At 41.9% G+C, this 16,966-nt stretch overlaps 1 protein-coding gene across 3 annotated transcripts in view; it reads left to right on the top strand.

The window, feature by feature from the left end:
* PAPOLG (poly(A) polymerase gamma) overlaps nt 1–11,196 on the top strand; it is a 32,933-nt gene extending 21,737 nt beyond the window's left edge. The window contains exons 23-26 of one of the 3 annotated variants that reach the window (XM_041125469.1): nt 4,092–4,227; nt 5,203–5,281; nt 6,179–6,246; nt 10,999–11,196. Coding sequence is in view for 1 of the 3 variants with exons in the window: in XM_030023231.2 (XP_029879091.1) it covers nt 413–420 (8 nt within the window). In the remaining 2 variants the exon portion in view is untranslated. Of the gene's footprint in view, nt 1–412; nt 1,018–4,091; nt 4,228–5,202; nt 5,282–6,178; nt 6,247–10,998 lie in introns of those variants that run through there. The other 2 variants (XM_041125467.1, XM_030023231.2) reach the window with 2 other exon arrangements.
* Nucleotides 11,197–16,966: the final 5,770 nt, after the last annotated feature.

Below are 16,966 nucleotides of genomic sequence, written 5' to 3'. Positions count from 1 at the left end.
GACCTGTATTAAAACCATGGTATTTAAATATTGTCAATTCTGTGTACTAGTTACAGTATGTATACAGCTTCAGCACCTGTGTAAATAAAATTCCATCATGAATTTGAAGGAAATAAAGCTGAAGTAGGCGATAAGATAAACAGCAAAGCAACTATGAAAAGTGTTTTGTAGTGCTCTACAAGCCTGTAATATTACCATGCTTTTAAACAAATTCTTCCACTTGAGTATTCCAAGACTGTTAAAGGCTGTTTTGCCCTTAACCTCTAGGTCAGCATGTGCATTTATGCAACTAGTCTCAAACTAACCTAGCTAATTGATATCAAAGTATATGCCTTTACATGGATTTATTTTTTTTTTATTCTTGCTTTTCAGTTATCTTCTAATTGCTTTTACTTCCCCCCCCCATTCTTAGGGTGTTAAGAAGAAGTTTAGGAAGAAGTCAGGTTACTAGTTTCCTGGACTTGATCCAGCATAGGTCAGATTACATGCTTTATTTCAACATACCCTGACTCAACGCTTGGCCCAGTGCAGAGTGACATCGCTGTTCTGGAATTTCCCTGGATATTGCAGAAGTTCGATACTGCTCCAGGACTATGCAGATTAGATTACAGCTGTTTTGAATAAAGTTCAAACTGCAAGAATTCAACTTAAATGTTTTCCTTTGTTTATGGAGCAAGTCCTCTGTTCAAGTGATTTGAAAGGAAACTTACTCATGCATAAAGACTCAGTGAGGGAGGCTCTTTGATATGAGACTTCCTGCAAACTTTGCTGTTTTCTGTCTGCTTTCTTAGCTGGTTGCTGTGTGTGTGGCTTGGAGGTCCAGCTGGAAGGGCTGTGGGATGCATGATCAATCTCCTTAAAGAGGAGCAGCTCCAAATTGAAATTATGTATGGTTAGTAACTTTGAGCAAGAAATTCCATTGCAGGAATTAATGTCCCCTGCAGTTTTACTTGTTGGGTATAAGCAAAGGAATGGTTAATGTGAAGTCACCTCCACTTCTGCTGTTGCAATGGATGTCCCAGTAGAAACTAAGAGAGAAAGTAGTAGAATACTTTTTGTTTTAATGAGTAAAAAGCCAAGGGCAAAAAAAAAAAAAAGTATCCTGAAATTGTTAATCTGGACTTTGACTTCAGGAGGGAAGAGGCTTATTAATACTGCCTTTATGTAATACTTAGTGACATAAACTGTTTAGCCAAAAAAACACAAGTGAAAACTCCTAGCTGTATTTTTGTAATTACCTCATCACACTTCTTACAAAGAGTGTGGTCCTGTGCATTATTCCAGTAAATGAAAAGCCATGGTTGCAGCATGCTATGCGTCTGTGTGCAGCTGAGGGACTAATCACCACGCTGGGCCGGAAGCGCTCTGTGCCCTGTCCCCAGAGGAAATCAAATGGCTTTAGGGGGCACCTCGGTCTGAGCAGTAACCTGCTCCCCTGACAACGGGCACCTTCCTCTCCCCCAGGACCGCCCCAGCAGGCTGCAGCCTTGTCCCTCCACCCTCCCACGGCAGCGTGGCTGTGGGGGCTGCGTGCCCTTTCCCCAGCGGGGAGAGCCGGCGGGGTGAAGGGGAGCTGTGGCCCAGGCTTCCCATGCTGGGGCGGGTTTCCTGCCGTAGGGCCCGTGGCGGGGGCGGGCTGGGGGCCGAGAGCTGCGTGTGCCGTGACTGCTGGTGTGGGACTGCACCGCAGCAGTGCTCAGAGGGCGAGTGGCAGGGAAACGTGGCTGCAGCCCTGTTGCTGCCTGCCAGCCCTGATCACTGGCCTGGAGGGGTTGGGGGGACCGGGCGCAGCCCCCTGCTTCATGGCCAGCTCTGCTGTTGCTCTGCCTTTCCTCGAGTCCTGCGGGGCCAGGTTGGACTAAGCAGAGTCCAGTGGGGTGTTTTCCAGCCCAGAGGAGAGGGGTGGGCTGTTGAACACTCCTCGCTGTGTCCTAGCGTGCTGGTTGGCATGGACTCCCCTGCCGTGTGGCTGTTCCTTCAGCCATCATCTGACCCTGGGGTTACCAAGCGCCGGAGCGTGGCCCGAGGGCTCGGGGCTCCAGGCTGCTGGACCTTGCGTATTTTTCTGGGGGGGGCTCTTGGCAAAACGGTAGCCTGGGGGCTGATTCTTGTCTTGTTTCGGAAGGTACAGCCTGTTGAGCTCTCAGCTGTCTGGTGTTCAAGAAATTGACAGAAATCGAGAAAATCAAACTGGGACTGCTTGTCCTTGGGCAGTTCCTCTTTGCTGGGAAGACCCTGTCTGAATCATCCTTCTGTCTTCGCTCAACCTTTTTCTTATTCATACCTCATCTCTTGTCATTTCATCTGATATCAGACTCTTGCCTGTCTTCCTTTCTCACTCAAATCCATCTTTGCTTCCTCTGCATTTGACCTGGGTGGTACTTTATTCTGTGCTGATGGAGTGAAAATCCCATGAGTCCTGAAACCAGAGGAGAAATAACCTACCCTGTTTCGGTTTTAGTGTGTGGCAGCCTGGCAATCAGCCGCCTGCTGCGGGGACCATCCAGCTCACGCTCTGCAGTGTATGCAATGGAGAGAAAGGTGAAAAATTTGGCTACTAAGCAAGTCTGGCAAGCATGTGTAAGTTCAGTCTTTTCAAAGGTTCAACACATGCCCAGATATATGTGTTTTCAAAGGAAGAGCAAGAAGTCCAATAGTGACACCAGCACAGCCTCTGTGCTAAATTTAATGTCCCTGTTTCTGAAATGTGAAGAAGCTAAGACTTTCTTAATAAAAGTTTTAAAAATTCTTTGAATATAATTGAAGCTGCATATGTTCCCCATGATCGTTCTTAGAAACGACTGAGTCATTTCTGTTCTGTTTTTCCTAAAAATCAGCTGGAGGCCCACTATATGTAATCTTACGCCAAAGAAAAGTTTTTGGCAAACTTGGAGTAACTGAAAATGCGGCCTTAAAATAGGAAGTGTTGACTAGCCATAACCAATGAAGTGTGGTGATGGTAATATGACAAAAATAAAACATAGTACCTACTTGCTACAGCATTAGCTAAAGCTAGAAAGTGCTATAATTTGTTTTGTCCCTGCAGTTTTAATTCTGCTCTGTTTTTCCTATGTGCTCATTTGGCAGGAACAGAAAGTTATCGTAAACGCTATTTCCAAGTGCATGTACACAAAGAAGAAAAACTGAGGTTTTGTGAATCATTTGACGTAGAAGTGCTTGGCTGTATGCCTTCAGCATTGCTTTAGCATGTTTGTTGCGATTTTTGTCGGACTGTTTTTCCTCTCATTTCTTTGATATTGAATTTACGTCTTATTATGTACAGCTTTTTCTACTACTTGAGCAGAAGGGTGTAAACCTGTCATTGTGAGCAATACAACAGAGATTTCTAATTACTAAGCTGAAGAAGTAATAGCTATTTTAAGTTATATATTTTCTGCTCTTCCAAATGAGGCAGGCATTAGATTGTCAGGAAACTGAAACTTGGTCCTGCTTCTGAACAGTATATACGAAACCAGAAGTCTAAGTATTTCTTGCAAGATTTATAGCTGGTCATTACGTTTACTTCTGTTTTTGTCTAGATGGTATAGCATATATTAATTTTCCCCACTCATTTTAAGTGTTTTTACAGGTCTTTACCAAGGCTGTACCTTTTCTGCTATGTAGGAGAACAGCTGTTGGTAGAGTCTATAAAGCAACCCAGTGCAGGTGTTGTTCAATGTATTTACAAAAAAAAAAAAATTCCAATCTGTTAAATCATGAACATTAGGAAGATCATGGATACAGTGTTTTCTGTACAGTGATTGTTTGCAGTGATTTAGTTAAGAAAATCAAACAGGACAAAAATACACTATTTTTGAGGAAAATGACTATGTTGCAAACACCTAAGTACTACCAATGAGAAGGCAAGGGAATCCCCTGTTTCTGTTCCCCTACTATATAAATCACTGGGTTACACCAAATGCTAAGTTGTGTAAGTACAAAGATGTTTACTCTTCTGTAATTCAGGGTAAATGTTTGGCACATGCTTGTAAAATTCTAGATCTGTTTACCAAATTATATTCCTCTTACAGAAATAAGTAATCAAGAGTGTGTTTGTTTTCTCTCCCATTCTTACATGTTGTGACTTCAAGCGGGGAAAATTCAGTAAAGGTAATATCTCAAATTTCTCCAGACCGTGCTTACTTAAAGTTGTTTCCAGTTCACCTTTCAGTAACAAGCAAGCTGAGATGGATTGGCCAGAAGCCCAACTATGGAGCTCAAATAGAGGTTCGTATGTTCAGACTCAAATCTTATGTGTGTTCAGCCTTAAAGGTCATCCCTGATTTCAGTGGCTGTGATGTCACTGGGGAAACCCTGCTGCACTTCTGTTTTGTCCTTGTGCGAAGGTCTAAAAATGTCAAATAAAAGCAAAGCAACTACTTAGAAAAGTTTAAGGCTTTGCTGTAGAAACTAACCACAGGTTCTTAGTGACTCCTAAGTGAGACTGTGTTATTTCATCAGCTCCTGCTTGTTATGTGAACTTGGGTCTCTGTCACTATTCCTTTAGCTTAGATGGTTTTGTTTTTCAACTACTTACTAAGAAGAGCTTTTGTTGAGAAACATGGGCTGATCTTGTATTTGTTAAGTAATGGTTGCCACTAACACCAATGTTTAACATAACTTCTTATCTGAAATAACTGGACAGAGGATGAACCAGGATGTCCACCAAAAGGTCCCTATTTGTATTAAGTTTTGGTACTACTGTGCACTTTTTTCAAGGCTTTCCCTGACACAGTGTCAAATTTTTTCAACATTTAATAATTCTTTACAATATTTCTGAGAAGTTTTTTAAAATATCTGCTTTAACAAATGGGGAATCTAAGGCATAGAGATTGATGACTTATGAAGGGTCAGACAGAAATTTTGTGGCTAATACCACAGATACTGAAGCCAAATTGCCTGAATGTTTGAGATTGTGTTGTTTGACCCTTTTTCTTTAGAGTCGTGCTAGCCATGCTTGCAGTGGGGATTCCCAGTACAGAACAGTTACTGTATCCAGCTAAGGACTGTTGTAACTATTTCCAGAGACTATAACTGAAATTGGCTGCTGATTTTTTTAGCCATTACATATGTGATAGCCTACTATTTTTGTTGCTTTTTTATAAGCTTGCAAAAACAACTTTTCCTTTCGATTACCTTCTTAAGCAGAAAAAAATAATCACAAATTTGTTTCTTGCTTATTTTTGGTTCTCCACAAAAAAGTCTTGCTAAGAATTTTAGCACAGCGTGCAGTGCCATAGGACTGTCAGATCCGAATTAACATCTTACTAAGTGCTGATGGGTAAGTTCTTGTATCTTACTGTTGTGGGGGTGGGTGAGGTTGGTAAGGAGGAATGCAAATAATTCATGACAGTAGAATTGTTTAAAAAAAAAAAAAAAAAAGTGACATAGTTTCTAAGGAGTTACTACTAGTTTCTACAGAAAATGAATGGATGTTAAGTGTACGTCCTTAAAAAAAAAAAAAAGGAAAAAATACTGGAGTTCTAACTGTCCAAATTGTAGGTGGCTTTTTACGTAGTCTTCATTGACATTCTTGCTTAGACACTCTGCTAGACATGCCTTTTTCTGCTGCTGAACGGTTGCTGCAGCATCTAACTGGAGTTTCTATGTGAAAGACGAATGTGGCTCTTAAGTGACTGAGTCAATCTTTGCAGAAGTATCATGTCAACTGTTATGAAAAAATGGATATCCCGTGATACCATTTCAGTATAGGAGGCTTCATGCTTAAGGTCATGCATTAAAGCCGCAAAGGCCTTGGGTATCACAAAATAATGTTGAACTGCATGAATTGGAGAGGGTCTGTTGCTCAGTGAAACATGAATCTCTAAGAAGTGTGTTAAATACTGCAAGGCTGAGCAGCACAGGACCTTGGTGTTGCCATGGATTTGCCTCCAACTCACAGCCTTGATATCAGACTTTTTTTATTATCGTGCATTTTAGGCCCAAAGTTATCCCCCTTTAGATTCACTGTCAAAAATTACTCTTGGCTTCAGTAGAGGCCAAATCCTTTTATTTAAGAAAGGGTTGTAGCTACTGAGTCAGGTCAGTTGAATTATGAATGTTATATATGTATGTGAACTGGTATATTGTTGTATCTTTCTCAATGAATGGTAGAGTTTACAGCAAGTTGCTGGTAGCCATCTCCCTTACAATACTTAAATGAACATTTTGTTTACAGGGCTGCGTATTTTTATCACTCAGACAAAATTCCAGTCAACCCAAGTGGAAGCTTTGCCTGTAAGAGAGGTGCGTGTTTGGGTTTTTGACTTTTAACTGCACTGTATTGCTATGAATGTATTATTGCATGGCCCCAAATTTAATAAACTTATTCTTGTAATCAAAGCTTGTTCAGTGTAGTGAACAAGCACAATAAGCATGCTTCCAGGGCCTAAGAATGTGCTCTTGCTTAATGAGTTGCTTAAAGCCTCTCAAACAAAAGTGGAGGAAACACTGAGTTGAGGGAAGTTGACATACCCCTTCTCTCCAGCTTTAGGAGTGTGAATCTTCCTAGATTTCTTGAAAAAAGCTGTTGATCAGTCTCTTCTGCTTGAGTGTATTGTGAGCAAAGATGGAGACCCTCTTGTAAAGGGAGCCACAGAGAATTCTGGCTCCCTTCCGTCTTACTGAGCCCGAACAGGAATTTACGAAGATCCCAAACTTCTGTTCATAAAACACTGCTGTGCACACTGCATTAGAAAGCTCTGGGTTGGAAGGCAGCCAGTATCTTTTGCAAAAGTTGAAAGAATTGTGGGTTAGAGGCTTATAAAGGGGAGGCTATTGCAAAAGAAAGAGAAGTGGACAGGATTGCTAGATAATAGAGTGGCTATGGTCGCTATTAAGGGGAGGGGGGGGGAAATTTAGTCTGTTAAGCAGTAGCTACTTTGCTGCTTATTGTTTTCATAAACCATAATCAATTTTTTTTGTTTTGGTTTGGTTTTGGGTGTTTTTTTGTTGTTGTTGGTGGTTTTTTTTATCACTTTAGGAGGTTCTTGCCACCACCTTCATCCCCGGGACACTTGAGTCCTTCTTCCCTGGCTGGAGACTCCTGCTTCATCAGTTGTGGTGACTCAACTGTCTGTTTATAGCTAAGGAGCCAAACACTCTGTTAAAGGGAGCAAAAATAACACTACATTTATTTACCCCTGGTTTTTGTTCTTTCAAATTAATTACAGGGATGTTTATGAGGCAGGGTTGTTGACCACACAAATATAGGTTGTTCATGATACATATAGTCTGGGAGAAACTGTAATTGCTATGCTAAATATAATTTATTCTGTGGTTCCATTCAGCTATATATTTAATTTTATTTTTCCATTCTTCTTCTAGGGGCACTAGTAAACATTCTTCCAAGCAGGGATAGTAATGATGAGACAGTAATTGTCTGAGTAAACTATCCAAGCGGCCTTCTTTCTTTTTTCACTTCCTATGTTTCTGGTGTCCTCTGGCATCAGAACAGAAGTATATGTTAGTCCTAGGCTATGTAAATGAAAAGTTCTGTCTACATTACAATTAAAAACATGTCGGGTCACATGGTTTCCGCTTGACCAGTAACAGCAGTGCTATTTTGCAAATAAGGTTTTAACTGTGTTGCAAGTGTGAAGTCCTAAACTGACCAAGTCTGTAGTAACTGTGTCACCTGCCGCCACAGAGTTTTTTGCGACAGGTCGTAGCCCTTTTGCTTCTGCAAATATTCCTATAACTGTGTAGCTGTACCAGTATTTATGTTGACACTGAAGCTTAAAGATGCATATTCAGTAAGCAGAAACAATACCATGTGTAACTAAGATATGTAAAAGGAATATAAATTCTAGTTTTAAAAAAATCCAGCAACTAATTACATGGACTTTTGAAGGAACATTGTAATTACTTTAGGTTTACTTCTTAATGGGCTTTTTGCACCCTGAGAGCATTGACATTGCCCACTGTTGGGGAAAAAGAATTAGTAGCAGTAGCATAACAGAGCTCGGGGACCCAGAAAAGAAATCAGTGTACTACTGGATGAATCACTGTGAAACAAAAGAACAGTTCCTGGCCTGTAGTGCTGGTTGCTAAGTGTAGATAGAGTAAACACAATATATGCTTGTTGTGAAGTAGAGACACTATGTAACAATATGTAGATAGTTTCCCATGTAGTTGCCTAAGCATGCAAGAGATTAGATTGACCATGGGGTTGTAGTCTTAGACCACCCTGTTGTGCTGTAGACGCAGGATGATAAATCCCCTCAAATTGCCCCAAAGCCCTAGCAGTCTAAAAATAGAGTAAGAGAACAGGTGAAGATGGTGAAACAGGGTAGCACCACCAATTTACAAGACAGCATCTGTCGGTAAGCTGATCACTATCTGTAAAGAAAGCTGGAATTAAAGCTTTTCTTGCAGCAAGACCTTCATCCTGGGGCCTACAGTCTCACTTGGTAGGCCAGATAAGTTTGAAAGACTTGCAGCAGTAAAGGTATCCGGAAGAGAATCAGGTCTCAGTACCAATTTCTGAATTGCAACAGTCTCTCTTCAGACTGTTTACAGGTGGGTGTGGACCAAAATGAGTATTAATTAAGTGTAGTAGTTAGTTGTACTTCAGGCAAGTCTCTCTGCCATTACCATGTTTCAGTCTCCTGGAATCAGCCAGCTACAGAATTCACTTCTTACTGGACTATGCAGCATCTGTGCCATTGGAAACAGATTTGGTGGCTCACTGAACAACTATGAGTCTCTAGTATCTCGAAAGCTTTGACATGGTAATAAATCTGAATTGGTTTACTCTATGGTTTTTGCTCTTACAGGGTAAGAGAAGGTGGTACCAAAAACCAAAACAGCTGTGTTAATTTTTTAAAAGTAACAAACTTCTTTAATTAGACCTATAGATTTGGCTTTTTTGTCTGATTTTTTTTTTTTTAAGCAAATGATTATGTAGATTCATAGAAGTACTTTGCAAATTCAAGTGGGAACTTTGGTTTCAGTTTATTTTCTGTTATGCAGATCATTATTTATGCAGGTTTCCTTTTAATGGAAACTCCTGGCAAAGGCAGTCAGCTATCTTTGGCTACTTTTCTTGGAGAAGAGAGCTCAAGATACCACAGAGACTAAAGCTCTCTGCTTTGTGCATGAAATTCTTTACCCTCTTGCACTGGAAGAAGCGTGAAGCCACACAAGATGACAAACAGTTAGAAGCAGATCTAGTGAGACTTACCGGGAAGGCAATAGTTTGCATGCCCTTTCAGGAAATCATTGTAGTGACCACGAGGGGGCATTTTATGAAGACGCCAGTAAGCCCAACTGTATTACTCATCATCACTGGGGGCGTAGCATCAAGCCCCTTAAAGGACAAGCTATTGTCATGGCCAGGAGGAAGGCTAGTACAACAGTAATCAGGCACTTTATTCCAAATCCTGCCGTCCCATCCTGTCGTCGTGTCCCCCCCCCTTAGTTCCTACTCTCTTGATATTGGAGCCTGTAATCCTTATCTTCTATTGATGGGGCTAGTGCAATGGAAAATTTTGGCTAGCAGTTACCTATCTCAGCCTTTGTGAAACAGATAATTCAACAGGTTGATTTTCAGCACTGCTGACTTGGGTTGCACCCCAGGGTCTCGTTGGAGACTAATCAGAAGTGAAGCTAGGACATTGGCGGCTTTACTATATATCATTCGTCTTTTCTACATCTGCCTGTTAAAGAACATTTCCATTAAGCAGTTTTCTTTATATTCAACTTCATATGTGACATTGCCCTTCTAGGCAACTCTAGGCCTTGTTGTAATTAATCCTTCTTGGCACTGGCTTGTTTCTCTCATCTTTCTTGGGTTAGGCCTTCTCCTTCCTCTGGTTCCTGCATTTACTTGCCAGAAGAAGCTTGTGGTGGCAATTCCCCCTTCATGTCTGTTTTGTTTCCGTTCAACAGGCTATGTGTCTAGGTCTTTTTTTTTCCTGCTGCACAGGGCAAAGAATCCATTCAGTTCCTTTCTCTCGATGAGTATTTTTTTCACAGATGTCTTGAAAAATTATTATTCATCCTGGCTTATTGTTCCTTTTAATCAAAAATAAAAGTCAGAAGATTGATATGTATATTCTTTACTCACATAGAGGAAAGTACTTTTTCCAGGCATCTGAAAATGTTCTGAGTCTCATGGTGGTTGACACATTTACTATACCTAAGGCACAGTACTTCAGACTGAAAACCTGGAGGATGTTGTTTGGATTTTATCTATTTTCAGCAATATTAAAATTCGTAAGTGGAATTGCTGTGCAGATGAATTAATATTTATCAAATGTATTGTTATATGAGAGGTTAAACACTACGTTGATTACAAAAAGGATGTCGAACTTTCCCCAAATGTCCTAAAAGCAAAATTCACAAGTCATGCAGCGACTGCCAAATGAACAAGACTGTGAAATCGCAAAACCCATCACTGTTCTGTATGAGAAAGCAAGGGCTTTCAACCTTGTAATTAAGAAAGCTCAGACTAATAACTGTAGCCTTGCTAGAATGTTGGCTGTGTTAGTAAATCTAAATTATTTTATTGCAGCGTACCTGTAAATTGGATGTATATGCACAACCAAAGTCCAAACAGACACCATGGAGACTAACTGTTCAAGTGGGGCAAAGCAGCAGTGTTGGTTGTGGCTTACTCACAGCTATTGACAATAAAACTTTGTATGGTGAGGTGGCACTATGACACAAAGCCCCAGGCAATTTGTAAAAAGGGCTAATGCCGGTTCAGATAAGGTGAGTAGCTGGCCAATTTACAAATTGTAGATATGCTTTGCATACGTAGGAGGACTTTATGCATAAACTGGTCCCAGAAGGTGTTATGTATTTATGTTCAGCCTGAAGAGTGGTGTCACTTTCTGCAATTCCTGGGTGTAATCCTTTAACTGTACAAGTCAGAACTACATGAGCCGTTGGGCTAGAGATTTAAAAATAAGGTGTAAGACTTCAAAAGGACATATGTCTGGCGGGGCTGTACTGAAACAATGTGCCTTTTTATCTCTTTATTATTGGCTGCAGATATGGTTTTCTGAGACTCTTGAAGCTCAAGGTGATGTTAAGTAGCCTAAACTCCTTGCGAACCCTGAGGAAAAAGGGAAGTCTTGTAAGAAAAACCTGGATGAGCAATTGTTATCCTTTGTAGGTAGATCCAGTGCATAATGGCTGGCTGGTATGTGCTGGGGTTTTGGGGAGCAGGAGAAGTAATAGGAGCATACATTGCCTATTTTTTTCAGTATGTTGTTTTCATGTTACAACTAAAGTACCCTAACAGCTTGCTGTTGCCAAAGGGACGATCCCATCCTTCCTTCTGCCTCCCTATTTTTTTTCTGTGGCTGCTGCAGCTAGAGCAATTCTATTGTTTTTCCTTATACTAGCAGCTAGAGCAATTCTATTGCTTTTCTTTGTACTAGCAACAGTGGTCTGACTTGTAAAGTTAATCTATTTGAAAAAAACCAATTCTGGGAAGAAAAAGGTTGTTTTCTGCTGATTTAGCTCCTTATGCTCAGCCTGTGCTCATCTCTTCCCTAAGTCCCCTCACTAGAGCACTACTGCATCAGATGAATTTTGATTGTGGCATAATGAAGTTTGCAGTTTGTCCGTTTCAGAGGTCACTAGATCAGCTTCACTGTAATATGAGGCTTTTATGTAGCACAGTGGAAAAAGAAGAGACTCCTCAATTTTTTTCTTTGCCTGTCAACAAATGCAAAAGATTTTTCTCTATTAAAATAACACAGCAAATCTCAAACTGTGGTAAGTGGTTGTAGCACTGGGGTGAGGAGAAAGGAATAGGAAACACTTGAGAGGGCTGGCGGAGAAGTTGCCTGAGAAGTTCTGCTCTGAAAACTAACTCTGGGAAGGAAGGACTGTGAATTAGAATTTTCAGATTTATCAATTTCTCAAGCTAAAAATATAGTGTTATGCTACAGTTCCATGAAGATAGCACTGTCAGGAAGCTGGCACCTCTGCCCAGATCTGTCTTCCAGAAACTAGTTCTGGCCTTGGTGCCACCACGTTCCTTGCCGCTGGCACAGTCATTTCAGTGATTGTACATGGAACTGGCTCAGTAAAAACTGAACCAGCAGAAAAACAATCTTTTTGTTTCCCCCAGGTTACTTTTAGGCAAGCTCCCGTATGGCCAAAGGAGTGCTTGCAACAGCATGAGAATGCACATGAGTGCGTTGCCCAAAGGTAAGGAGAGAAAGAGGGGAGGCTGCCTTTTTCTGACAGTACCACAGTCTAAAGTGTTCATGGAACTACTGTCATTTGATTGTGCTTGGCACGTTCGCATAATGAGCAGCTCACCCCCGAAGAAGCTGCATCATGAGGGAATAAGGTAGAAGTGTCAGAGCAAGGAAGCATCTTCTCTGATTTCTGTTGGGGAAATTGAGGCTCAGAGAATTAAATGACCTGCCTAAGAGTAGAAAGGCTGACTTGCTAAGAGCCAGATTCCAGTCCCCTGAATCGTTGCCTTGTGCCTTATCCACAAGACCAACCTTTCTCTGTTAGCATTTCCTTTCTCCACCCTGTTTTGAGAGGAGGCACAGTAGCATTGTTCTATGTCAAACTCAAAGCATGATATAGGAACGTTTCCAGCGGAATGGCTTGAACAACCTTTGAGTTTATCATTAATCTGGAAGCCATGACTTTCCTTGGAATGGCTTCTGCATTGGAACCTTCCTCGGGACTAATAACCACAAAAGCTTTAGCCATCAAAAGGCCTGACAGTGTTTAAATAAGAGCCCTTTGAGATTAAAAAACATACTTCAAACAACAAAAGGTTTCTTAAGGCATAGAGGACTGGAAATCACTAATCAGGGGTGTATGTGAGGCTTGAGCTACAGTGGATGAGAAAACAGGACTCGACTTTATTCTGTAACGAGAGAAGTGAATGGTTTTATTATTATTTTTATTGCTAGTATGATGTACCTTATTAGGAGAGCCGTATTCTAAAAGTACCTTAGTGCCTGCTTGGCAGCTTAAGCAGTCCAGTGACAAGCAGTTTATCTTTGATCTAAGCCAGATAGCTGGGAACAGGAAATAAAGACTTAACAGTTTGCCTATGCTGCTTTTGTATCACAGCAGGCTTCAGCAGACTTCATTGGGCAATGCCAGTGCTAAGCACCACTAAAGAGCCATCATCCTAGGCTTGACAAATATCATGTCAAACACTCAATCCTTTGCTGTAGGAAGTTTTGGTGGTGGTTCCCCTGCCCTGCCCTCCCCCCACTGCCCCCTACCCTTTTCTCCTCTTGCTTGCCCCATGACATTCCCTGCCACAGCAGGAAGCTTAATTCCTTACAGCAACCAAGGTGTTAACTGTGCTAGTGCAGCAGCCAGTGAAGAGCATGAGGGAGGACTTGTCTTTGGACTTGGTAAGTGGAGAAAAATGGGATCTTAAAACACTTGCTTTAACTGGGAGACAGGAAGTGAAGCAGTGGATCAAACTGATCTAAGAATTCTGGTATCTTGCCTCAGGCTATAGCCAAAGTCAGCTGACAAAAATAATAGTGATGCACCTGGCTTTTGTTATGCAATGCTAAAGGAGGGGAATTCCGTCCTGCTTTTTGCAAAGATCTGCATATGCCCAAAGTTATGACATGTTCTTACACTTCATGTCAGTTGCTGACCAGGTTTCTGTAATTACCAGTGCTATACTACAATTCTCTGGTTCCCATCGCTCTTGCGGGATAATCCCTGTGCCATAGATTCAGATTGCAGCAGAACAAAATTGCATACAGGGTAGTCACAGGAACAGAGGGATCTATCTATATGCTTGCATGATTTTGAGTAAGGCCTCTTTAATTTGCTGAGGTTTTTGCCTTTTATTTGGGAAGGCTTCTTGGTTTCTGTAGAACTTTCCCCTAGTTTAAGAATATGAACATATTATAAAACAGCCACATTGGGCTTAGACTAAAAGATCATTTTGTCCCGCTGTTGTGCTTTTCCCTGGGCATCAGCTTAGGGCTACTGCTGGAGAGAGAATAACTGCCAAGAAAATGTCTCCACTCACACTGTCCTTCCTCCAGTAACTTTGTCCAAGGACTTCCTGAGCCAGATCTAGTCTCTACGTATTCAGGTGATGGGAGCGTATAGATCTTATACAGTGAAACACCTCATATGGCTGGTTTTCCTCTAATTTTATTATATGTTGTTTTCATTTTAGGGAAAGGGTGGGGATAAAGTTTTGAGGATGCTATAAGAAGTGCAGTCTACTCATCTTTTTCTTAAAAATAATATCCAGAAGCAGTTTGTACCATAGAGACTGGAGTGTATGTGAGATACTACCTCAATTTCTAACATGCAGTCTTAAGGATTATCTTTGAGTAGCCTGTTCCTGCAAGCCCTAAGAGTTAGAGTTCAAAAGAGCTGGGGAAAAATAGGGAATGTTTATTGATGTTTTACTCATAACATGGTATTCGTATTGCCTGGAATATTGCCCTTAATTTCACATCAGTTTAGACTGTATACCCTACAATAACATTTTCTTTCTGAAGAAATGAGTAGACACTTCTGTTTTGAGCCACAGAGTTTCCCAGGTGCCTTGGTCTGTGTCTATTCAGTAGCATCATGGGCTAGAGAAGTAGGTGGGAACCAGAGATATAAACTGTATTTAGGGAAGCACCTAAATTTATTCTTCCTGAAAGGCCACAGTTTATTAACTGAGATTTTGCAAACCAGCCTGAAGATAAGAAAGGAAAAGTGTTTAGTTGCTTCATGTGCCTGTACTGATAGCTTGCTTTACATCCAAAACCAAAACTCACATCTACACTCCAGCTCCTGGGTAATAACCTCCCAGGGCTTTCCTGGCTTCAGCTAGACGAGAGGAGTAGCACCCCTTTCCCTTTTAAAATCCTGTCTGGATCACTCCTGTGACCTGCAGGGATGTGTATGCCCTCAAATTGGGAGGATTTATTTGGCTCTTCAACCTTGTGAATGAAGGCTGCCCGAAACTGTTGTGCCACAGCCAGGTGATCAATTAAAAAAAAATGAAGTAGCTTCTAATGTTAGATGTTCATGAGCTAAATGTGTCTGGATGTGGGTACTTAGCAGAGAGAAATCTGGGTTGTGTGTTTTCCTATTTGCTGCTGCTTTTACCATAGAGCAGCACAAGCAGTAAGATGCTGAGCTCTGAGCACCCTCCGTGTTAACATGCCATCCCACTGGCATCTTCTAACCCCATTGCTGAAAATGCAAGAGAAAAGCATCTACCCTCACCTCAACCCCCAGCTACCACCTTGAAGAATATTTTGTTTGAGGTCTTTTTGTTGGTGCGTGCTCTGGGGTTGTGTGTTTTTGTCTAGGTAAAGTCTAAGTTTGATTTAGAATATTAGAACCACTTGCCTGCTTTATTTTACATCATCAGTCATATGGAATCCAAGACATCCCCAAAGACATGAAGATCTAGTCCTAATTTCTCATGGTTTTAGGGCACTGGTGGTTTGTACCTTTCTTGGGTTTTTTGTGGGAAAGAAAATGAGAAATCATGTTCTTCTGGCAAGAAACTGACCCACAACCATAAAATTATTTCAGCATAATATCTAAATATAATAATGTAGCTGTTCTTCACTTTTATCTTCTAAAGCTAATGTCACAGACATTTTGATTATCCTGTGTGCCCACTAGGATTCTTCTATTCTAATTTCAGTTATAAATTTGACAGGGGTGTAACAATCCTACCGTATAACAAACTGTGAATCTAAGGAAAGTTTTGCTTGGGGGATGGAGAAAGATAACTTCCGTTTATAGGAAATATGATGATAGTTGGGCAAAATGAAGGTTATAAAGGAAAGTCCTGTTATGTTGAGATGGTCTACACAGCAGGAAGAATAACAAGCACAGGGCAGTCTCTTCTGCTTAACTACCTGGGTTAGTGTACGGATTTGCAGATTGTAGAACAGCATTTTCTGCTGTAGTTCATTTCTATCCATCCCAATAACCTTTGCTTTAAAAAAGGGTAGGGAGAAAAAGAAAAGTAAAGAACTACCTGTTACATACCTTGTTTGAGTGCTCTTTGAGGCTTTTCTTGTTATTTTATTAATGTTTCCTTTTCAAGAATGCTAATTCACTTAACTGCATTTTCATGCGTGATGGTGTACTGCATTCCCAGAGTAAAGATTTAAGGGGGGGGGGGGGAATTTGAAGCTTGTTGCTAACTAAATGCAGTCTTGTACCACAGTGAGGTGTGGGCTTGGTGTTCCTTTGTGTTACTCTCTTTACAGGTGTCTTTAATCCCCTAGATTTTCTTGTTTGTTACTGACCCCCTGACCTGATCCAAATTTGGGATCCAGCATTCATCTCCTTCACTTGATCTAGCTGTGTCAGGGCCAAGCTGTGAGATGTATTTCAGGTCTAGACCTGGAAAGCTCTGAAGATTAGGTCGATTTTAAATTGACCATTGTGCCTCAGTCAGCTCGTTGCCGCTTAGTTTTTCCTTGCCTTCAGTACGGGTCTATCCCTCGTACGTACAGTTTTGTGTTACTGCTGGCCGCGTGTGACCACCAGGCCCCATGCCACTGGGAAAAACACGGGTAACACGAGAGCTTGGTCTCTGGAGGCTTACAGCGAGGGAAAGCGGGGTGTCCGTGATGTCGGGATGCTGCAAAGGCAGGTGGCTTCGAGGCGCTGAAAAGGAGGGTGAGGGGTACGGGCTAGCCGAACCGCTTGGAAGAAACACGCTCTAAGTACCTCTGCTGCGCCCTGGAGTTAGGGGACTCCAGAAAATGGCATTTAGCTTTTTGTTCCTTTTACTTCTGCCTGCCGCGAAGGGTAGGGAAGGGGCCGGAGGACCGGCTCCCTCTCGCTGAGGCGGGGGCGGCTTCTCCCCGCAGCGGGACGGCGTCCTCCGCCCGCCCCCTACGCCTCCACTCCTCCTCCCCGGGGCGGGGGTGAGGGGTCTCGGCCCCCCCTCCGCTGCGCTCCGCTCCGCTTCTCTCCTCGCCGGCCCGACGGGCGGGCGGGGCCGGGCGGGGGCGGGAGCCGGAGCCGG

The sequence above is a fragment of the Aquila chrysaetos genome, chromosome 8 (genome assembly GCF_900496995.4).
Source record: "Aquila chrysaetos chrysaetos chromosome 8, bAquChr1.4, whole genome shotgun sequence".
NCBI lineage: Eukaryota > Metazoa > Chordata > Aves > Accipitriformes > Accipitridae > Aquila > Aquila chrysaetos.
This window is presented reverse-complemented; position numbering and strand designations above follow the sequence as displayed.